General features: G+C 38.7%; 1 protein-coding gene across 1 annotated transcript in view; it reads left to right on the top strand.

Moving 5' to 3' along the window:
* Positions 1-23,624, top strand: part of FBN2 (fibrillin 2) — a 264,303-nt gene extending 240,679 nt beyond the window's left edge. The window contains exons 56-65 of the mRNA XM_033111165.1: positions 4,388-4,513; positions 5,119-5,325; positions 6,233-6,358; positions 8,200-8,322; positions 9,662-9,778; positions 10,384-10,512; positions 12,427-12,546; positions 17,345-17,576; positions 19,372-19,543; positions 21,715-23,624. Of these exons, the coding sequence (XP_032967056.1) occupies positions 4,388-4,513; positions 5,119-5,325; positions 6,233-6,358; positions 8,200-8,322; positions 9,662-9,778; positions 10,384-10,512; positions 12,427-12,546; positions 17,345-17,576; positions 19,372-19,543; positions 21,715-22,089 (1,727 nt within the window). The 3' untranslated portion in view covers positions 22,090-23,624. The remainder of the gene's footprint in view (positions 1-4,387; positions 4,514-5,118; positions 5,326-6,232; positions 6,359-8,199; positions 8,323-9,661; positions 9,779-10,383; positions 10,513-12,426; positions 12,547-17,344; positions 17,577-19,371; positions 19,544-21,714) is intronic.
* Positions 23,625-23,990: the final 366 nt, after the last annotated feature.

The following is a 23,990-nucleotide window of genomic DNA, read 5'->3' as shown; positions in this document are numbered from 1 at the left end:
TAGAAAGAAAAACCAGATTTCCTGCAAATGAACAGTAAAAGAAAACAATGGAACAATAGTTTTAAAGCATTCTAAGGGACCCTGCCTCATCCAATTCATGTACCTCATAAGGCTTTATCAGTGGCTGAACCTTAAGGGAGCCAGCAAGTGGCAGAAGGACTTGGGGTGTCCTGGCTTTTTGCGGAGCTATCCCAGGCCCAGTACTGGTGGCAGCTGTCCTCGTTTGCAGCGTGGCCTCTCCCACATGCCTCCATGGTTAGCACAGGCAGCGGACAACAACGGATCATTTTGTAGCTCCTATCAGGTAGTCTCTGGCAGGTCACAGGCAGTGGGTGACCTGGGTCTGCACCAGAGCTCCTCCAAAAGGCCCAGAAACAACATACTTGTAGGGTGGCTTCAGACCAAAGCAGAGCAATGCGCAATTAGCCCCACAAGCAGCACACATAATGGGCAGTCTCAACAGGAACCAGAGCCTGCTGGGGCGAGTCCCACTCAGTGGGGTAAGCCCCCCGTACAGCAGCCTGTAAGCTGTGGATGGGACCAAATCCCACAGCCAATCAGCCTGAGGGTCAGTCCCAGCTACTTATGTGTCAATAACAATTAAGGCTCAACTATAAGAGGATGGCATTCACAACCCACACAAGGGACACTCCTGGAGTACCTGGAGAAGGTGACCAGGGAGATTGTGCCTTTGGGGCCCACAGGACACCTACTACATAAGGCCACCTGCCAAGACTGGAAGACATAGCAGATCTACCTAATACATTAAAAAAAAAAAAAAGCAGCCAAGATAAGGAAACAAAGAAATGCATCCCAAATGAAAGAATGGGAAAACTCCATTAAAAAAACAACAAAAAATGGAGGCAAACATCCTACCAGAAACAGAGTTCAAAACAATGATTATAAGGATGTTCAAGGGACTTGGTGAGAACTTCAACAAAGAGACAGCAAGCATAAAAAAGGACATAGAAACCATAAAAAAAGAACCAGTCAGAAGTGAAGAACACAATAACTGAAATGAAGAGTACACTAGAAGGAATCACCAGCAGACTAGATGAAATGGAGGATCAAATCAGCAATTTGGAAGACAAGGTAGCAGAAAATATCCAATCAAAACAGCAAAAAGAAAAAAAGAATTTAAAACTATGAGGATAGTTTAAGAGACCTCTGGGACAACATCAAGTGTAACAATACTCGCATAGGGATACAGAAGGAGAAGAGAGAAAGGAAGGGGTTGAGAACCTATTTGAAGAAATGATGACTGAAAACTTCCCTAACCTGGTGAAGGAAATAGACATACAAGCCCAGGAAGTGCTGTGAGTCCCAAACAAGGTGAACCCAAAGAGGCCCACACTGAGACACATCATAATTAAAATAGCAAAGGTAAAAGACAAAGAGAATCCTAAAAGCAGCAAGAGAAAGGCAACTCCCATATAAGGGAGCTCCCATAAGATTGTCAGCTGATTTCTCAACAGAAACTCTGTAGGTCAGAAGGGATTGGCATAAAATATTCAACATGATGAAAAGCGAGGATCTATAACCAAGACTACTCTATCCAGAAAGGTTATCATTTAAAATAGAAGGACAGATAAAGAACTTCCCAGACAAGAAAACACTAAAGGAATTCATTACCACCAAACCAGTATTACAAGGAATCTCAGAGGGACTTTAAGATGAATAGAAAAAATCAAAATTATGAATAATAAAATGTCAATAGCTACATATCTATCAACAAATACTTTCAATGTAAATGAATTAAATGCTCCAATCAAAAGACATAAGAAGGCTGAATGGATAAGAAAACAAAACCCTTACATATGCTGCCTATAAGAGACTAATTTCAGATTAAAGACACACACAGACAGAAAGTAAAGGGATAGAAAAAGGTATTTCATGAAAATGGAAATGAAAGAAAAAAAAAAAGCTTGGGTAGCATACTTACACCAGACAAAATATACTTTAAAACAAAAACTATAACAAGAGACAAGGAAGGACCCAGTAATCCCACTTCTGGGTATTTATCTGAAGAAACCCAAATGCTATTTCAAGGGGACCTGAGCATCCATGTGTTCATTGCAGCATTGTTTACAATGGCCAAAGTGTGGAGGCAGCCTAGGTATCTGTCGATGGAAGAATGGATAAAGAGGAGGTGGTACTTATATACAATGGAATATTGCTCAGCCGTGGAAGGTAATGGGTTCTTGCCATCTGCGGCAGCATGGATCAACCTGGAGGGTATTGTGCTGAGTGGAGTGTCAGACAGAAAGACAGATGCAATGTGATTTTGCTTATATGTGGAATCTAAAGAACAAAATAAACAAAATGGAAACAAACTCACAGTTACAGGAAACATTGTGATGTTTGTCAGATGGGAGGGGAGTTGAGGGTGTGGGTGAAAAAAGGGGGAGGGATTAAGAAGTACAAATTAGTTGTTACAAAGTAGTTATGGGGGTATAGGTTATAGCATAAGGAATATAGGCAATAATATTGTAATAACTGTGTAGTGCCATGTGGGTACCAGACTAGTCAGGGGGATCACTTCTTAAAGTATATAAGTGTCTAACCACTATGCTATCCACTGAAATTAACATAAAATAATATTGAATGTCAACTGTAATTGAAAAATTTTAAAAGGGGTGGGGGGATTAAAGGGGAATAAGAGCCCCAAATTTCCAGGTATAAAACAAGCAAGTCATGGGGATGTAATGTACATCATAGGGAATATAGTCAATAATATTGTGATAGCGTGGTACGGTGTCAGATTGTTGCTGGACTTATCATGGTGATCACTTCTTTAGGTATGTAAATGTTGAATAACTATGGTGTACCCCTGAAACTAATATAATATTGTATGTTAGCTATATTTTAAATAAAAATCTTTAAAAAACATTTTAAGGGAAAATACTTTTGAACTGAAATTCTATATTCAATCCAAGTGACAAGCAAAATAAAAAATGGTCAGAAATATGTTTTAGTTTTAGAATATTTACCACCCACATACCTTCTAAATTCCAAGCTATATGCTCTAATACATTTTTAAAAGTTAATCCATGAGGAAGAAGTAGTATACATGAAGCAGGAGTGAGTCAAGAAACCAGTAAACCTCATTATTTGGTTAAACTAGACGTTCATAGTGCATAAAACTTATGACAAACTAAAATTTCTAGATCATATCAACATGGCGGGTGTCACAGGGAGAGAGCAGAAGTAAACTCATGCCAAGGTATTGTTATTGCCAGAAGCTATGAAACTGATAATTGATCGAAAAGTATTTATCAAGAGTGTGTATTGAAGTTGTTTCATGGTTACCACTGGAAGAATAGAAATAGGATTGTAACTTTCAAATGTGATTTGGGGATGAGAGGAGGACATAGAAAATGACTGTTTTAAGAAATACTGGAAGGAGAACTGACTCTGGGTGGTGAACACACAATGTAATTTATAGATGATGTGATACAGAATTGCACACCTGAAATCTATGTAATTTTAATAACAATTGTCACCCCAATAAATTTAAATAAAATTAAAAAAAAAAGAAATACTGAGAGAAGGGAGCAATAGCATGGTAAATATATAACAAAATAACATGGCAGGTAAGAATTCAAACATCAGTAGTCGTAATAGATATAAATAGTTGAAATTGCTAGTTAACATATAAATGTACTTTTAAAAATTAGTTTTAAATCCAGGTCTGTACTTTTTACAGATTGAAAATAAGCCATTTAAGGCAAATGTTGATAAAAAGAGAACACATGCAAAATAAATATCAATAAATTGAAGATTTAGATAATTAAAAAATATAAAGATGAAAAACAAATAATTTATCAAAAAGAATCCATTGCCCAGAGCTCTCTTATGCCCCTAACAAAATGGCTTCTGAAAAAAACCTCAAATGAAATTTACAAAACGTGAAATGAAATAAACACAATAAGTAAGGATGTAGAGAATTTTAATAAAACCATTTTGCTCTTTTATCCTACTCATCACGCTCCCCTAACACCATCTCTGTGCCCCCAGTCTTGCTCTCATATCACAAAAACTGACATCCTCTTCCCCAAAGTTCTTCCCCTCCTTGTCTGGTGTCTCAGGACAAGCCTATCCCTTTTGGAGGCCAATTTGCCAGTTCTCCATTTAACACCACCCCATCCCCGAAAGGGAGGTGGGGGACAGAGGGGGAAAAAAGAAAACACTTTGTTAAGAAAGAACCTACCTGGAAGAATGAAATGAGGTTGAAAATGAAGCAGTGTTCACACACGAGTAGTTTTTAGCCCATCATGTTAGTATTTTGGTGAAGAAGCTTTAAATAAGTTATATAACCCATTAGAAGATAATTTTAAATTATAATTTTATAATCTGCTCATTAGTCACATTATTTGTTTTTCTAAAGATGAAAATGAATGCAGGACCAAGCCAGGAATCTGTGAAAATGGGCGTTGCGTTAACACTATTGGGAGTTACAGGTGCGAGTGTAATGAAGGATTTCAGTCAAGTTCCTCAGGCACTGAATGCCTTGGTAAGTTGATATACGAGCATATTTTACTTGGTAAATAAAACATCTGTTTTATGATGTAATCACAGAAGAGCTCGACATATATATCCTTGTCTGCTAAACAAATCTCCCAATCCACATGCCTCTTCCTAAAGATACACACTACTAAAATGACGTATTTGTACGTGTGTGTTGTATGCACATCTATGTGTAATGTAAATAACCGTCTTAAATAGTCTTCCCAAAATTAAGATTAATTAAACTATGGAAAATGTGACTTTGGTAAAACTTACATCAGGGGATGATTTAATTCCAAAAGAAAATATTTGCGATGTGAGGTCAGCTCTGCTGTATTAATGATATTAAAGTAAATGCCATATTTCAAAAATGCAATGAAGGTTAATTTTTATTTTATAGTACAGAAAAATGTTTTACAAAATATTTTCCTCTGGAACATGTGAATATCAGACATTGTGTTATTTTATAATGCGTACATTATAAACCATTTTCGTTAAAAATTGTTGCAGAGAAGGAAAGTAGTGATTGTCCTATGTAATTTGAAGATCAAAATAGTGAAGTGTTGGATCCATGGCATTGATGCTCCTTGACTGACTGCTTTGTCATTCCAGACAACCGACAGGGGCTCTGCTTTGCAGAAGTATTGCAGACAATGTGTCAGATGGCGTCCAGCAGCCGTAATCTGGTCACAAAGTCAGAATGCTGCTGCGATGGGGGCCGGGGCTGGGGTCACCAGTGTGAGCTGTGCCCACTTCCTGGAACTGCCCAGTACAAAAAGATATGTCCTCATGGCCCAGGATACACTACTGATGGACGAGGTAAGGAGTTGAGGAAAGCCATGCATATTATCAACACAGTGTACTTCATTAATTCAGATTAATTGGAAGGAAAACTCGATACAGTAATAATGGCCAAAATATTTGTATGCATATGTGTGTTTGTATATGCTTTTTGCTAATGCTTTAGAGACTTTATTAGATGTAATATTCATATCAAATCTAAGAGGTAGAATTTACTATTTCCATTTTTATAGTTGAGGAAACTTAAAGCACAAAACTTAGGTAACAAGTAATTTTCCCAAGATCACACCCTCTTTAAGGGATGGACCCAGGATTGGAACATACCTGTCTGACCTCAAAGGCCATGCTTATAACCCCCAAACTATATTTACTTAAATAGATGTTGCTTATTTATTTGAGTGTGCACCGGAACTCATTCTGTTTGCAACATATTTACAAGCCAGCAAGTTTCCATTTTTTTGTACTAATGTCCCCAAAAATACCATTTTCCTCTATTACTATACCTATTCCCAACCCTGCGTGATTTTTACTAATAAAATCCTTTCTTCGGAGTCTATTGCAAGTGCAGATTTGAGGCCAATCCATGGGAAATTATCACAAATTCCAAATTAGTTGAACTTCACAAAAGTCACTTTCTAGGGCCCCCCAAAATGATTCTTGCTTAGAATGCAAAATACGTAACCTTCAACAAAGCTTTCAACACAGCCTTCGTTTGTTTCTCTCTCCCCATCGCTTCAGATTATTTTTCTAACTCTTCCATGTTACCAGTCACCTAAAAGATGTAAAGGTACTCAGTGCTCACGAATGTTGGTTGTTAGTCATCTTTTGTCAATCCCTTGATTTCTCTTAGTTTCTAGCCATTGTTATCCTCACATATGTATTAACATCTATTTTTTTTTTATTTTGTTTTTGTTTTGTCCCACAGATATTGACGAATGTAAGGTTATGCCAAACCTCTGCACCAATGGTCAGTGCATCAATACCATGGGCTCATTCCGGTGCTTCTGCAAGGTTGGCTACACCACGGACATCAGCGGAACCTCATGTGTTGGTAAGGCAAGCCATCTCTACATCCGCGGCTTTGTCAACTATTGTTTCCTATGAGTCACTTCCTGTCAGTACAGTATCTTTATTATGGAGCTGTGGAATGTACATTTTATTAAAATGATGCCATTCCTTTCAATAATGTGGTTCCTTTATTTTTTTTAGAGAGAGAGAATTTTTATGAGAGTTTATCTGAGCCAAAGTGATGACATATGCCAGGGAGCAAGATCTCAAATGCTGCTCAGTAATATGGTTCTTAATATAGTAATTATACAAGACCTTGTCCAATCATGTGGGACACAAAACTGTTGAAGTCATCAAAAAAATCTGTTCAATCAGGGAAACATAAAAATTATTAAAAATACACTTTCAATACTTTATATTTTAATTTAAGATGTATAAATGACTTTTTTGTCATTTTTTGATGAAAGAAAAAGGCTTTTGATTGTGAATGTGTGTTTGCATATAGAGAGAGAAGGCTTTGGGTTTGTTCCTCATTGATGTTTTTTGCATAAAATATACAATTAAGCATCATCTAAAATTTCCAGTTTCAAAGCAGTTTCAGTACAGAACCCTTCTACATTTTAAAAATCTCTTTTGCTAATTTAATTTTTCATATTTTCTCACCCACACCATTCTACGACAAGTTGAGTGTGGGGTGAGCTGCCTTTATTGAGTCTCTCCAAAGCATTCAATTTAGTTTTAATTGAAGAAAAACATCTTTTCTCCTTCATATTTCATCAACCTAATTGATATTCCATTAAAGTACCTGTTTCAATAACACGCACACCTGGCATGAAAAGATTAAGAAAACCACTTGGTTGGGCATGAAAGTAATAGGAACAGGCTATTAATCGTGAGCTTTCAGCATTCTGTGGACCTCCATCAATATGTTTTACGGAGGAAATGGGATTGTTTGCTATCAGAGTCCTAGCAGAAAAAAGGTGGCATATTCAGATGAGGACAGTTTAAGAAGGGTTTAACAAAGGGACTATCTATAAAGGTGCTGGGGCCGTACCACTCCTGAGCCAAAAGAAAAGAGGGAGAGGTTATTGGCACCTGGAAGGAGAAAGTTGTACCTAGAGGGCTGCCTTGAAAGGAGCTGTGACCTCTGACCCAACGACTCAGTCAGTCTGAGCCCATCTTTCAAGGAGGGAGTTGAGGCAATAGACCAGCCAGAACAGAGAGCAAGAAGGCAGACTCCCACAGTCAGTTCTTCTTCCATCACCATAGATTTGACCCCCTTTACCCTCTTCTACCATCCCACCCCCTGGGAACTCTGGGTGGTGAGCACACAATGTGATATATTATAGAAATGCATTCATGAAACCTGTATATTTTACTAACCATTGTCACGCCGATAAATTTAATTAAAAAAAAAAAAGAAAAGAAGGCAACCTCCTGGGCCCATGACCAGAGTGAGGCATGACCTGGAGGGGCAAGTGGGAGACTTCCAGCACAGTCCATGTCCCCGAAAGACGCTTAGGGGAGTATCAGCTTGGAGAGTTTAAGAGAACTTTTGCCACATGCATAAGTCAAAATACAGAAACTCTTGTTTATGGTTCTCAAATTGCAAACCGAAGTACATTAACCTAAATAATACAATGGGGTTTTTTGAACCCAGACAGCTGACAATAATATATTTATCCAAGTTCCGTAGATTGATCTACAAAGTAAACCAGTTCATTACTAGAGTGAAAATTGACGTGTGCCTCATTTCTCTCTGGCTGTTTTCCATTTTAAGTTGAAGAGAAAAAGGTGAAAGAACAAAATGAGAATATGGAGGGAGGAAAGCGGCTGGTTGTTTCTTTTCACCAAGAATTGAATCTTCACGTCACTTTTCCTTAGATCTTGATGAATGTTCCCAGTCCCCGAAACCGTGCAATTTCATCTGCAAGAATGCCGAGGGGAGTTACCAGTGCTCGTGTCCACGGGGATACGTCCTGCAAGAGGATGGGAAGACATGCAAAGGTGGGGAAGAGTCTCTGCTGTTTGTGACCCTTGTCTGTCTCTCTTCTTTCAGATTCAAAGTGAGCTAATTAGGGTTATGCCACATGTACCACCTTCATTACAGCTCATCCTCCTAGTGACCATTTTATTACTCACAGAAAAATTTAACGAAGTCCACGTGGTAGGAGGCAGGGAGAATGAAAACCCAAGTTATAGTGGCTTGCTTCTTTATAACAAGCCCCACAAAGTTAAAAATGAATAAAATTAAACTAAACAAAAAATTTTGGTGACAGAGGAGATTGAGACAATGAAAATAAGACTTTTTTGTGCCTTGTCTTACTTAGATTTCATCTCTGTAAACTAAACTATCTTTATGACACAGTTACTGTCAAAGTCTGAAAATGAATTGGTCAATTTAAAATGTTTGCTTAGGTCGTGTTAAAAATAATCATCAAACTAAGTTAGATAATTAAAATAGCTCCAATACTATACTCGTATATTCAATTTTACATAAAACCTTATCAGTATGAAATTAATGGACGGAGGAAATTGCTATCTAATTAAATTTTTGAAATACAAATTATTCTCAAGAAAATGAAATTTTATTCCCAAGAAGTACCAAAAAAATAAGTTAAGTAGCAAGCAGTACTATTCTTTTGTACCTATTTAGTGAACATTATGAGTTAATTTAATTTTGCACATTGTTTATAAATGAGTGTAACTGAAGTGTGTGGTTTTTTAAGCTTTAAAATAATTAGTCTTATCTACATCTTACATTGCTTTGTAAATTTATTTAAACATATTTTCCCATCTTAAGTTCCAATCTAACCAAAATCACATTTTGAGTTTTCTAGTATTATAGTCCAAATATTAATTCCATTTATGACTAGAATTACAGATGCTGTGGTTTTGCTTCCTCTGGTATTTATGATGGTGTTTTCATTTAGATCCTAAGAACCTGACTCAATGTGTTAAGACCGTCATCGATTTTCATTCTATTTTTATTTAGCCCCTCCTTTACCAGCCATGTACTAAACTGTGCATTAAACGCAAGAATTAGAACCTTTGGAGAACAGTTCATGGAAACCGCTGTGATTCATCCATTCGATTTCTTATTTTAAGAAAACTTTGTGTTGGGTGTCACCTTTGGTATCCTATCATAGTAGCCCATAATAAGATGTTGCTTAAGTATGTAAAGAGAAACTGCTTGCCCTATGTGTACTGAAATCTGTAAAGCTTCCAGCAAAAATCTAGACCCAATACATCTGATAGAACGTGCACCCCTCCTGTGGCTTGATGAGAAAAGATGCGTAGCCAGATAACGCTGCTCTGATTATCATGGGCTTCTCTTTCCTTTCAGACCTTGATGAATGTCACACCAAACAACACAACTGCCAGTTCCTCTGTGTCAACACTCTGGGAGGTTTTACCTGTAAATGTCCACCTGGTTTCACACAGCATCACACTGCTTGCATTGGTGAGACAAAACTACAAATGGGAAATTTTACAGACTTTTGATAGAGGCATACAGAGTGCACTTAAAATGGTAGAATAATGTCTCAGTACTTGTATTTAGAACCAGCCCCTCATAATTAATGGTCTAAAAATGTTGCTAATAACAGAGATTATTTTTTCCATGGGAACAGAATCCAAAGGAAAAAAGGCCTATATGATCCAAGCACACACATACAGTAGGCATATTCCAAACAGTGCCTTTCTATTGCATTCTAAATAAGCCATGTGTGTTCAGATAAAATATGATTAAAAGTTTTGAACATGATAACGAACATGCTGGGTTTTTATGTTAGAAGACACATGTTAAGGGACTTTCTGTCTGCATTATCGAAAACCATGTCCTCAGTCAACCCAAAATACGCTCTAATTTCAAGTCTCTTGAAATGCACTTTTTCTTACCATTTTGGTCTTTAATATGACAGTGACTCCTGGCATCTGTTTCCCTAAAATGCTGTTGTCACATTGTGAAACTTAGGCTTTCATGTTTCACTTTTTACTTCATGTAGTGAAATTTGCGTTATGTAATTATTGGGAGGGTTGACTCTCTCCTGCTTCGTGCTTTGCTAGACAACAATGAATGTGGGTCTCAGCCTTCCCTTTGTGGAGCAAAGGGGATCTGTCAAAACACCCCTGGAAGTTTCAGCTGTGAATGCCAAAGAGGGTTCTCTCTTGATGCCACTGGACTCAACTGTGAAGGTGAGTTTATTTGCTCAAAAATCCTTAATCTAATAGAGTATACCTTTTTCTTTTTACTTCTAAGCCACTAAATGAGAAATTGTGATCATCTCAAAAGAAAAAAAAATATTTAAGAAAATATAGAACCCAGCAATGGATTTTTGCTCATAATGTTCATATATCATTTTGGCGGGGGCAAAGAAAAATTTTAATGTGATGAAACAAAATTTTGGTGAATACGAGTTGGCTTTTAAAATAATTGAACTATTTATCTAATTATTGATCTAAAAAATAATTGAATTGAAAAAAGAATTCTTTACCTAATATGGTTTAGAGCAGGGGTGTCCAAACTTTTTTCAACGTTTTTCACCAAGTGCCATCTGCGGTAAAATACACAAACAGCAGGGCCACTCACTCGAGGTGAAGTACGTATTGCCTCACCTGGTTTATGTAAGTAAACTAAATATATTTTTGGAATTTGCTGCGGGCCAATTAACAATGGATTGTGGGCCGCAGTTGGCCCGCGGGCCGCAGTTTGGACACCCTTGGGATAGAGTATTATACAAGTATACCAGAAACAAACAATTGGACTTTTGTTCCATGATACCTAAATGTATAAAAGTTAAGGGTAAGAAAAAGAACCAATTATCCTAGAGAACTGGAGAAATGTACCGAAAGTGCTGGGGAAAACTGATAGTTATTTCCATGTTATTTGGTCTGAGACTCCTGATTCTACAATGGGCATTTCCTCTAAAGTCTCCCCAGCAGTAAGTATTTCCTGTGAAGCACAAGGGGATGTTTAAGTGGGAATAAAATAAGAATCTGCCTATGATCAGAAATAAAAGAACAATCTGCCTATGGTTCTTCAATATTTCCATTGCAAGTATTAATGTTAATATACAAAACAAATTTATTGGGATTGGTATCTTTTACAAAATACTCATACCAGAGATCATGAGACTATATACATCTCCTTTGTATTTTATATAATATTACAATTTATGTTCTTATTGATTTTAGTCACCCTTTAATTACTTATTCTTAGAAATACTATATGATGATGAATGCTAGAAATATATTCAAAATTTTCATATACTTCTTGTAAGAAGTATAGGATTTTTATAAATCTAATTTGCAGCCAAGAAAAATTCAGTTTTAAAATTCCTGTTTTAATATTTTATATTTGAAGTCATTGAGACTTTGAAAGAATATACAGCTGCTTGCCACGTGTGAGTTCAGCTTGTGACTATCCACATAAGATACCATTTATTAATTATCCATATAAATTTGTTACATACACATCAGACATGCCAATTTTATTTCACTCTTTATGGGTAGATTTCAAAGCCTCAGTTGTCATTCCAAAAGAGTATGCACGTATGAACAAAGAAATTATTCCATATGTGTAATAATACCACATCGTATCTAAAAATAACGTTCAAATACTTTAAATTTGCATCTAATTAATCTTGAATGATAATAAAAATGTTTGCATGCGAAACAATTATACTTTTTAGGTATCTCTCTAGTGCTTGTTATCTTCCTGAAAATAAGGATTACATGTCAATCACTTTTGAATCTACTAGAATATGTAATGCAAATATATCACTTACCAAATAAATCAGACCATATGGAAGTAAATCCATCCAAAATGCACAACATTCGTGCTTGCAGTACTGAAATTAAGATGTTTTGTAGAACTTTGACGTGGCATGGCCTGGTGGGTAGCATAAGAATGAAGTCCTTTCTTATCTCAGAACCATTCTTTGTACCACTACTGGCCAAGAACCATGTGATGCAGAAAAAAATCACAGCCTCTCCATGTGTCTTGTTGGTTTGGTCCCCTGATACTAGTTACCCCAGGTTGTGTTTGGCATGTATGTAAGGCTAGTAGGAAAAGGTCACATAAAGATCTTGCTGGGCTTGTTTTTGCAGATGTTGATGAATGTGATGGAAACCATAGGTGCCAACATGGCTGCCAGAACATCCTGGGAGGTTACAGATGTGGTTGTCCTCAAGGATATATTCAGCATTACCAGTGGAATCAGTGTGTTGGTGAGTCACATGGCATCTCATCTTAAAGTATCTTTGAGGCAAATGAACAAATAATAAAGGTGGACGTTTCAGTGTAACCTTTCAGTGTAACTTGAAAACCAGTGGTTAGGACTGATGTGGGGGATCCATTATATTAGTCTCTACACTTGCGTGTGTTTGAAAATATCTGTCATAAAAACAGGGTTTTACATACCTAAAACGTAACTCAACTAGAACTTTTATAATTTTTGTTTTCTGCTAGCTGTAATTTTAAGTTTCTGAAGATGGTGTCAAGAATCGTCGTCATCTTCACTTGCCAAGGTCAGGGGCTTTTTGTCAGTAATTTAATTTCTTTAGATTGGGGGTGAATGCTTACCCATCAATCCCCCTCATGCAAATCTAAAAGAATTCAGATCAAATCCATCAGTGCTGTCCAGTCACATAAATGTAATGAAGGAGGTGAAGTATTTTAAGGTAGAAATGGTACCTAGTTACTGCAAATTCTGTTGAAAACTCCAGGCACAGGTGTTTGTACAGTGAAATGTGTGGACAATCCTCTCTGTTCTTTGCACTGAGGATGGTCATGGAAATTCTCCTTTAAAGGAGAGATTGATCAAAGAGAACACTGTTCTCTACTTGAGTAACCAGCTAACTTACTTAGCTGCCTAGTTCCTTGGTTCTGTTTGAATGCACTTCATAGACACGCCATCCAACACTCCGTGACATTAGATAGTGGCATAAGTGAGCACAAAGGCAACAGTGGGCCTGCAGGGAAATGGCAGGACACTTCCTGTTCCTCTGTGGTGATTTCAGTTATCCCACATGTACTTCACATATTTTACTGTGAGCGATCCACTAAATAAATTAATCTGAGTTTATGCTTTATGGTCTTCTCAAAAGAAATTTCAAATGACAGATTAGTGAATTGAGAAAAAAAATCAAGGTGAATTTCAAAGGAGGGAGACCAAGGCTGAAAGTCACAACTATTCAGTGGCCTTGTGCGAGGTCAGACTCAGATGCTTTGCCACACCACAGATACACTTACAGGCGGACGTGCAGAAAGCATGAATTGAGCCAGAGGTAAAGGACAAAGTTTTAAAGGATTATCACAATGATGAGTTAGTCATTCAAAATAATTTCACAAGTTTAATTTCCATCTTTTTCTCTTCACAGAAAAAATGAATGTTGCAAAAGTCCTTATGCACTGATTTATGGATTCATAAACGAGACCAAGTGTAGGCATACTCTTCAGAATATGGGAATGGTACTTTTTTAGACAGCCATTAGCACAGTGTAAAATAATTTTATTATATTGCGTTGTTTATAAAATATGAGGCTCAACACTTTACTTAGCAAATACCGTGGACCTCTTGGTTCATTCTATGTAACTTAAGGCGAAAGAATGATCCTGTAATATTTCACGTGTGAGCTTAAATAGAATGCTTGTTTTTTCAAGCAATCCTAAGTAGAAATAGGAACATGTATGGAGTATCAATTCAATTTCCAAGTTTTTAAGTTCCCTGAACTTTCTGTCTACAAGCATCTAGTTGCAAAAATACCCACACAGGTTTTCACTAAACTTGGTCTGGCTTAAAATCAAGGCTGTGTGGTATATAGCTCCGTTTGCTTTTGTGGGATCCTTAGAGTGGGCACCTCAGCAAGGCAGTGACCCCAGGGCAGCTCACGCTGGAGTCCAGCCAGAAGCCGGAGTGCCTGCTAATCAGAAGAGACTCAGAAGAGATGGGCAGAGGGATAAGTGGTTTCAAAGATGAGTTCAAAACTAAGGATCTATAAGCAACTGCAAGTGTTATCCCCAACCGCACGTATTCATTTGTGAGATTGCTTTGCTAAAATCGGCACCTGTAAGCAGCAGGCCCCTGGGTAAATAAGATGTGGCAGGGATTTATTCAAAAGGTTCTAGATTCTTCTATGCAGGGTTGAGGAATCCAGCTGTTCTCTAATAAAATTAATGACTTTCTTGCCTTGAATCCATATACCGTGTTTCCCCCAAAAATAAGACCTAGCCGGACAATCAGCTCTAATGCATCTTTTGGAGCAAACATTAATATAAGACCCAGTCTTATTTTACTATAAGATCTGGTCTTATATAATATAATGTAATGTAATATAATATAATACTGGGTCTTATATTAATGTTTGCTCCAAAAGACGCATTAGAGCTGATTGTCCAGCTAGGTCTTATTTTCAGGGAAACACGATAACTCAGGAATTTTAACTCAAATACATAGCAGGAATAGACTTAAACAACCCATCAGAAATAAAAACAAAAAGTTAGCAGAAGAACAAGAATTATGACAAAAATGCAAATTAAAAGGCCACAAATCATTTTTATTTGTCACTATGTGTGAATACCTTCAGTCAAGGGGAGCTATAGAATGAAGTATTCAGACAGATTTGTCTGCGGTCTCCTAGTATATGAACAAAACTGTTAGTTAATGCACCAGATAATTTAAATACTGTTACATTGTAAACCTATAATGTTAATGCTACTTACAATTTAAGAAAAATGACAGTTCTTTGTCAGTGTTAATATTTTAAAAAGATTTTAATTCAATTGAACACTTTAAGAAGTTTCCAGCTAGTTACCACTGAACATTTAAAATATTCTAGCACAAAGATGGTACAGGTGTACCTAATATTCTCAAATATTTGCAAGCATTGTAATTATTCAAAATTGAAAATAAGTGAATATTACTAAGATTTGCATGTGAAGAAAAATTATGTCTTAATAAATGAAGCTTTTAGTTATTTAGTGTTAGTAACTTTTATGGCCTTTCAAAAATAATTCGAACATAGCTTAATGAGTCAACTGAAAGTATGTCACACAAGAATATATATTAAAAGTCAGACTACCTAAGTCTATAAAATTATACCATGATGTATAAAAATATGAAGTATATTATAATGTTTCCAAAAATATTACGTATTTTAAAATAGTCTTGTCACTGGTATGTTAAAATGAAATTTATTCAATTAACTGGTTTTGCCTGGTAAGTTTTCTTCTTAACACAATGTCTAATGAAGAATCATTTTGTTAAATTATAGCCTAATTTACATTCTCTGTTAGGAGAGAAACAGTGCATATAAATGTCAGATTTGATTATAAAAGCAGATGAGCCTTTGTGGCAGAATTCCAAGTTTTCTGTCTGTAGAAATAAAATAGCAGTTATATTTATGTTCTAGGTAGCTGAGTTATTAAGAATTTATTTATATACTTTCCATGAAATGAAGGCTAAGAATTTGTCCATGGTAGATAATAATAGCAGACTTTATATCCAGTGATTAAGAATTCTACATTTGGCGGTCTGATTTAATTCTGAAATGATAATCATGATACAAAAATGTTCCCAATAACATCGACCCTTTCGGTAACCTCTGTGCTGTCCTTAATGGAGTTTAATTTCCTGTCTGAGAGGCCTCTTCCCTGAGACGCCATCTGCATCTCCCATAACCTCACCGAGCCTCTGCTGGTCTGCATTTCCCTCTAGCTGCTGTGTCCCAGACGCACACCTACTTGCAAATGGGAACGGTCCTTCACATGGGCTGAAACATACACTTGTCATATATTAAGTAAACAGACACACTGCTCCACAGGAGTCACAGAATTTGAAAGAAGTCCACAGAACAGCTACGACGTGTGCCCAGGGTGAAATGTGGGTTATAATAAAGCCCAAAGGAGTCAAGCCACATGCTTGACCTGTGTCAACCAGAGAGGGAAGAGCAAAATTGTGAATCTCCAAAGTTAAAAGCACCATCAGGTTTTGAATTTATAGAAAGGGTAAGTGCGGCTGAAGGTGTAACCTGTGATTACGCTGCTGTCAGGCATTTACAGTATAATTAATGTCAGTCATTAAATGAGTGAAGCCTGTTGGCGGATGGCTGGCTGCAAATCACCTCCAAAGGCACAGTGTCCCTGATGGTCCCTCATGTAGTTCCAAGTGTATTAGATGGTTCAATAGATCCGATTAAAGAATAATTATTTCAATCATTTTCATTTAGGTTTTTTTTTATATGCCAGGGCTGCCAAAAAATGTATATACATGACTTGTATTCATCTTTGGTTATCAGTATATATTGAGTATTACAATTTTAATACGGTTTGTTTCCTCTCTTAAAATGTGTATACATTTTTTTGGCACCCCATGTTTTCTCCCCATATATAATGAAAGCTTTGGAAAATGCTGGGAGAATGGATACAAATACAGATATAAATACAGGCTTCTTTTAAACTGAGATACAATTCACATACCATAAAATTGATCTTCTGAAAGGGTACCGTTCAATGATTTTCAGTATATTCCCACAAGTGTGTGCAACCAGCAACACAACATTTTCATCACCCCAAAAAGAAACTCCATCCCCATTAGTAGTCATTCTCCACTTCTCCCTCTCTACAGCTTCTGGCAACTAGTAATCTACTTTCTATCTCAATTCATCCGTCTGAGATATACGCTGTTGGAAGTAACCTCCTGTTAAAAGAGTTTTTCAGTAGGCAAACTACAAATAATTGTCACCGAGGGCTACCCACGTACTCAGAAACAGCACAAACAATGTAAAAGGGCAGTGCAAGGCTTTTTAACACCATAATTTAGGAGGATTTTTTGGGTTTTGTCATTTTGTTTATTTTTTATTTTCATATGTTTTGCAAATCAGCCATTAGACTAAACGTTCTCTAAATGTGGGTCTAGAGTTCGTTCCATGGTAAAAAAAAAAAATCACACGTGCTTTGAGACGCGGGCTCTTCCTCACTTGCTTGCCCCCTTCCCCGTGTAAAGTGTTTCTTACTTGGTGTTAATAGACGAGAATGAATGCTCCAATCCGAATGCCTGTGGCTCTGCTTCCTGCTACAACACCCTGGGGAGTTACAAGTGCGCCTGCCCCTCGGGCTTCTCCTTCGACCAGTTCTCCAGTGCCTGCCACGACGTGAATGAGTGCTCGTCCTCCAAGAACCCATGCAATTACGGCTGCTCCAACACGGAAGGGGGCTACCTCTGCGGCTGCCCGCCTGGGTACTACAGAGTGGGACAGGGGTAAGGCCATCAACCTTCCCGCAAACCGGAAAGCAAGCGTGGTCCAACAGGGCATGTCTAACTCAGGCTTTTCTCCCTGAGTTCAGGCTGCCTGGCCGCCTGGCACTGCAGGGAAGTGAACGGTGATTAGAAGCCCAAGACACAAAAGCGTTGATCAGAGCCCTTAGGGTATGGGAGGAAGAAGCACCAAGAAGGCATATGGATTATATCTGTGTTACAGCATTACCTCCTTTGTGGTGAGCATAAGACTTGAACTTGTATGCAAGTATCACTCTCTTGCCACCCAGAAAAGCCTGAATTGATTCAATCAGATCCCTCAAGGCCAGAGACAAGCAGATGTTTAAAAATGCAGCTCACATGTTGCTATAGACACCTGGGCTGTGAGGTACAGGTGGAAACGGCTTCTCCCAGATTCTTCTAGGAATTTTGGCAGGTGGTAGCCCAGCGGTGCCTGAGGAAAGAGTTTGGCTTCATTTTGCACAGAAAGGACCTGCCCCATTGGTGTGGCACTGCTCAGCACAGGCCTGGTTCCGCAGGGCTGGATTCCCTTGGACTAGTCACACACTCCCAAGTGCAGCCTCTCAAGCCCTGTTGGCTGGGGCTGAGGTGCTGGCTCTTCCATCACGGCACCCTGTGCTCAACAGCACAGAAGATGGGGATTTAGGAGTCAGAGTCGCCTTCCTCAGAAAGAGCAGTGTGTGAGGCAGACCCTGAGGGGGCTGGACTAATCTGTCCACCATTGCTACATAATAATGCTTGAAGCAAAAAGCGTGGTCTAGACAAGGGTCACGTAGAGCCAACTCATTGACCCTTTCACCAGAAATCTCAGTCATTAAAGCAGAGAGCTTTGTTGGGGGCAACAAACTTCTCTTAGCATTCTCTTTGGAAATTCATACTCTGCTTTTACCTTCCCCAGTTATAACTACACCCAAGTGCTTCATTCAGTCTAATTAGGATTGAAAATTGGGGAAGCCAACAAAGAATATGTAACATTAATTGAAAAAGATACATGCACCCTTATGTTCACTGTAGCATTATTTACATAGCCAAGATGTGGAAGCATCCAGGTGTCCCTCGATAGGTGAATGGATAAAAAAGATGTGGTACACACACACACACACAAACACACATATACACAGAGAGAGGAATATTACACAGCAATAAAAAAGAATGAAATCTTGCCATTTACGACAGCATGGATAGACCTAGAGGGTGTTATGCAAAGTGAAATAAGTCAGAGAAAAATAAATGCCATATGGTTTCACTTAGATGTGGAATCTAAAAACAAAACAAAAACAGACTCAGAAACAGAGACCAAAGGGATTATTGCCAGAGGGGAGGCGGGCAGGTGAAAAAGGAGAAGGGGAATGGGAATATAGTCAATAATATTGTGATAAGTTTGCACGGTGACCAATGATCACTAGAATTAGTGGGGTGATCATATTTTAAGGTATAAAAATGTCAAATCACTATGTTGCACACCTGAAACTAATATAACTAATATAATATTGTATACTAATCTGAAATTTTTTTTTAAGAAAAACTATTTTAAAAAAGAAAATTAGGGAAGCTTAGGGCATACTCTCAGAAAAAATTTGCTGTTCAAAATAATTAGAAAGCTCCTGTATTAAGTGTGAAGAAAAGAGTTACAGAGAATATTAGGTTTTCATGTTGATGAGCTTAGAGCTTGTTGTGTTGGATTCCTATTTATGAAAAGTCTTTGCTCTACCACCAGGAAACTATAATCAAAATTAGTGATAAAGTCTAACAACGCCTTGCTTCTTTTTGCAAATAGCCACTGTGTCTCAGGAATGGGATTTAACAAAGGGCAGTACCTGCCCCTGGATGCAGAGGTTGATGAGGAAAACGCTCTGTCCCCGGAAGCATGCTATGAGTGTAAAATCAACGGCTACTCGAAGAAAGATGGCAGACAGAAGAGAAGTGTTCATGAACCTGAACCCACTGCTGTGAGTAAACCTCACTTTGTTCTGTCGCGAGATTGTATCCATATGGAGTCATGTATACCATGCAGTAAAACTTTATGTAGGTTTCAGCCTCAATGAAGCTAAAACTATCTTGAAATTTAATGGCTAAATTAATGGATACAATATGGCAGAGGCCAGTAAATCAAAATTAGTTGATTATTAGCTTAAAACAAGTACTGAAGGGAAAGACTTCAAGATTCACAGTTTCAGATCATATGTTTTAGTTTTTGATTTGTGCCAGATGTCCATCTAGAAAATAGTTATTTTGAAATAATTTTAAAAAGTATTTTGGGGCTGGCACGGTGGCTCAGGTGGTTGGAGCGCCACGCTCCTAACACCAAAGTCGCTGGTTCAATTCCCACATGGGCCAGTGAGCTACGCCCTCTACAGCTAAGATTGTGAACAATGGCTCTCCCTGGAGCTGGGCTGCTGTGAGCCGCTGTGTGCTGTCGCGGGCTACCGTGTGCTGCCATGAGCTGCCGGTGGCCAGCGTGAGTGGCCGGCGAGAGCTGCTGTGAGCGGCCGACAGGCAACCGGCGACCAACTGCTTCAGCCGGGGGGAGCGCAAGGCTCATAACACCAGCATGGGCCAGGGAGCTGTGTCCTGCACAACTAGACTGAGAAACAACGGCTTAAACCAGAGTGGGGGTGGGGGAGGTGGAAGGCAGCGGGGGTGGGGTGGGGGGATTATTTTGAATTTGTCCAGTTCTGTTTTATACATCTGTAGTAAACTAGGCTGATGTTAATTTTCAGTAGGCAAGCCACCTAGGTCTCATATTCTGTGACATTTATAAGATAGGGGTTCTTTGTATAAAAATTTTATCTCCAAATAACTTGTATTTTGTAAAGAATTGAAGACCTGAATTGCCTGCTGCTGGTGTTTTTTGGGGGTAAATGGCCTTTAGCAGAATGGGTAAAGGCGGGGGCCACAGACCGCCTGGTTTTGAGTATGTTCCCAGGCCCTTCTCACTTACTACCTATTTACATGTTTACTTAACCTCTCTCTACCTCAACTCCTTCATCTATAAAATGGGAATAAAAATACTAACCTCTGAAGGGTGACAGGAGGATTAATTGAGTTGATCCTGTGAAGTACCTGGAACGGTGCCTGGCATATGTATTATACATGTTCAGTAAAAAAAAACCTAGTCTACAACTAACTGACTGTGCGACTTGGGCAACTTGCTTCAGTTTTCTGGGCCTCAGAAATTTTTATCTAGAAGACAAGACTTCTCAAGGCCAAAAAGTCTGTGGTTCTATTTTATAACAACAAATAGGCCACTGTTACATTTACCTTAAGTAAAGTAAGGTACCTAACTGATTTAGATATGACAGTTAAGATATTCATCACGTACCCCAAACTATAAATCCAGAAATTTTGTCTATGAAACCTTCCCATTGTGGTACTTGGGACATGAGTCTGCCTGAACACTCATGGCACTTTTGGGCCACTGTAGCCAAGTTCTTACTTAACAGAAGCCCAATCAAACCCAATTGGAGGGTTTTTTGCTGGTCTTACTAAAATACATTCCTAAACCTGCCATCCCTGTGACCACGTGAGACTTGCTTTACCAGAGCCCTGCCCCACTGGCTTTTCCCAAAGCTGGTCCAAACCCGAACCCTGAGGCCGCTGCTGGCTCCTTGCTCTGCACTGATGGCTGCTAGTAAACACACTCCCACACTCAGCTTGTCGTTTGTGGGCTTTACAAACCAGGCCCGACCTTCCGAGTGAAGACTCCCCTGGGGACAGTCCCTGCTGTTGGATAACAGCTGCACTTCTCGTTTTGACTCCAACAACAACAACAAAAAATTACAATCATTTCCTACATTTTTTATTATTATTATTAATAAGCATGAGATTCCATAAACATCAACAACACTTGAAATGTGAATGCTGTCTGTGGGCTCAGGCCTGTAACCTTACCTGGATAAGGCTGAGTGAGACGTCATCAAGATTTACAGGGCAACAGGCTCTAGGGACTTGACCTTTTCTCCCAGCTGTCAGGCAGTTATAGTCGCCTCCTCGTAAGGACAGTGCAGCAAGGGGCAGCCGTAAGTTGTCACTGTGGCTACAGCCCCGGCAGAAAGTCCCTTTCGAGTCCTCTCCTTGTGCTGTCGAAGCTCTTCCCACATTGTTCCTGTTTTTCCTCCAGGTGGAACAGATCAGCCTGGAGAGTGTTGACATGGACAGCCCCATGAAAATGAAGTTCAACCTGTCTGGCCTTGGCTCTAAGGAGCACATCCTGGAACTCATGCCCGCCATCGAGCCCCTCAACAACCACGTCCGCTATGTCATCTCCCAAGGGAACGATGATGGCATCTTTCGCATCCACCAAAGGAACGGGCTCAGCTACTTGCACACGGCCAAAAGGAAGCCGGTGCCCGGCACGTACACACTGGAAATCACTAGCATCCCTCTCTACAAGAAGAAGGAGCTTCAGAAACTGGAAGACAGCAATGAGGACGACTACCTCCTAGGGGAGCTCGGGGAGGCTCTCAGAATGAGGCTGCAGATTCAACTCTATTAACCCCGTACAGACTGGACTCCAGGCTCCAGCCCCTGCGCAGCCTGCCTTCAGAAGCCTTTGAGAAATCAATGACTAATTTTAAAGAGGAAAAAAAGACAACTTTTGTTTCCTTTCCTCCCTGTCTCAGACTTCAGAATGTTGACCCTCACAGGGAGGGGATAATTTAGACTCTGATGTGGCCAAAGATTTGAGTACAAAGGCAACCGTGGTTACTGTATTTTTTAGATAACTTCACTTTAAAATATATTGAAAAAAAAAAAACTAAATGTTCAAGAGATCGGCATATGGCACTAAATGCACAAAAATAATGTGAGCTTTTTTATTTCCTGTTAGCAGTCTGTAACACTTTGGGTATTTTGCTATAGTTGCTAATTAAAAAAAATATAGATGTTTATTTATTTTTAATGCAGTAATATATGGAGAAATGAACAAACTATGTAAACAAAAAGGGAAACTCACTTGTTTTTCTTTAGATTTATAAATTTGAGCTATTTCTTTTAGAGGTGCTTTTTAAAAATTCAGTAGATTCAAGAGATGTTTCCTTTGGTTTCCTGCCAGTCGTCCAACTGGTACACATCTGATTATTTTAAAGAACGCCTCACAGAGCTGAATGGGCAGCGTAATCAATAATTTAAAAGATGGAAATGTCCTTCAGTCCTTTCCGAAGGAGATCAAAGCCAGAGCAGCTCATTGTGACGGTATTTCACATCAGCAGACACACCAGGCAACGACGATGAAGCACAACACTGTAGCAAAATACCTTGACTGCTTGTGAGACCAGTAGCGTTGCAGGCCAAACCGTACTGTATTTCCTTCTCAGAACCTCAAGGAAGCACATATGCTACCCACAACACCTCATTCCTACCCAGGGTGTGCTGCGGACTCGTGGTACTGTAGGCAGCTGAAGAACTGCCGTTCCTTTGACGAGGAACACCTGGCATTCTGTAGTGTTTGGTGCTGTCTTAGATTAATGGTGCATTTATAATGTTCAAGCTATTTCAGGATTGCCATATGTGCAAACAAATCATGCAGTACAGCCAAGGAATATATGTTGTTTTTTTTTTAAATCCATTTTTTTTTTTTAGAATTTTCATTAATACTGTAGTTATACACCATATGCCTCGTTTTATCATAGCCTATTGTGTATGAAAGATGTTTGTACAATGAATTGATGTTTAGTTTACTTTAGTCATTTAAAAAGATATTGTACCAGAACGTGCTGTAATAGGAGTACGTCTCCGTGTTCTTTTCAACCCAAGAACCTGTCCCTGGACCAGTGACCAAACCTCATATGTGAAATGGCCAAAGCACATGCAGGCTCCGGGTTGTTCCTCTCACACCTGTGCTGACCAAAGATTAGTAACCAGTTATATCCAGTTTGGGGTTTTGTTTTATTTTGTTTTGTAATAACTAAAAAAAGAAACAGTGTAAATTTGTAATCAAGTGTTTGTGAGGAAAAACTTATGGTTTTGGGTCTTGTTTGTTTTTGTAGGTCTATGTATCAAATATGACACTTTTCTTGCAATAAAGCTTATTTTGGGGTAGTTTGATGGTTGAGAGATTTATGGGACTACAACCCCTGTTGTTTCTGTGGGAGAGGCTGGGAGCTTTGCTTTAAGAGGACCTGTATGAAAGTGCCAGAAGGAGAACCAGGCACATTTACAGGAAAACCAAGGAATGTTGTCAGATCTGTGACACACAGCAACAGTGTTCAACTGAACAATTATAATTTAAAGTCATATTCAAAGAGAAGGACATAATCCAGGCAGTTAGTTGTTCACTTCCGAGTAGCTTGTAAGCCTCCCAGGACATCTTTTGGAGATGTCACAATTTCTTCACTCCATCCTCACATACATGTTGAGTGCCATAGTGTTAAAGCACCCGTGAAGAAGTCAGACATC

Source organism: Rhinolophus ferrumequinum, chromosome 7, assembly GCF_004115265.2.
Source record: "Rhinolophus ferrumequinum isolate MPI-CBG mRhiFer1 chromosome 7, mRhiFer1_v1.p, whole genome shotgun sequence".
Taxonomy (NCBI): Eukaryota; Metazoa; Chordata; class Mammalia; order Chiroptera; family Rhinolophidae; genus Rhinolophus; species Rhinolophus ferrumequinum.
Note: the sequence above shows the minus strand (reverse complement) of the source record. Positions and strands in the feature narration are given on the sequence as shown.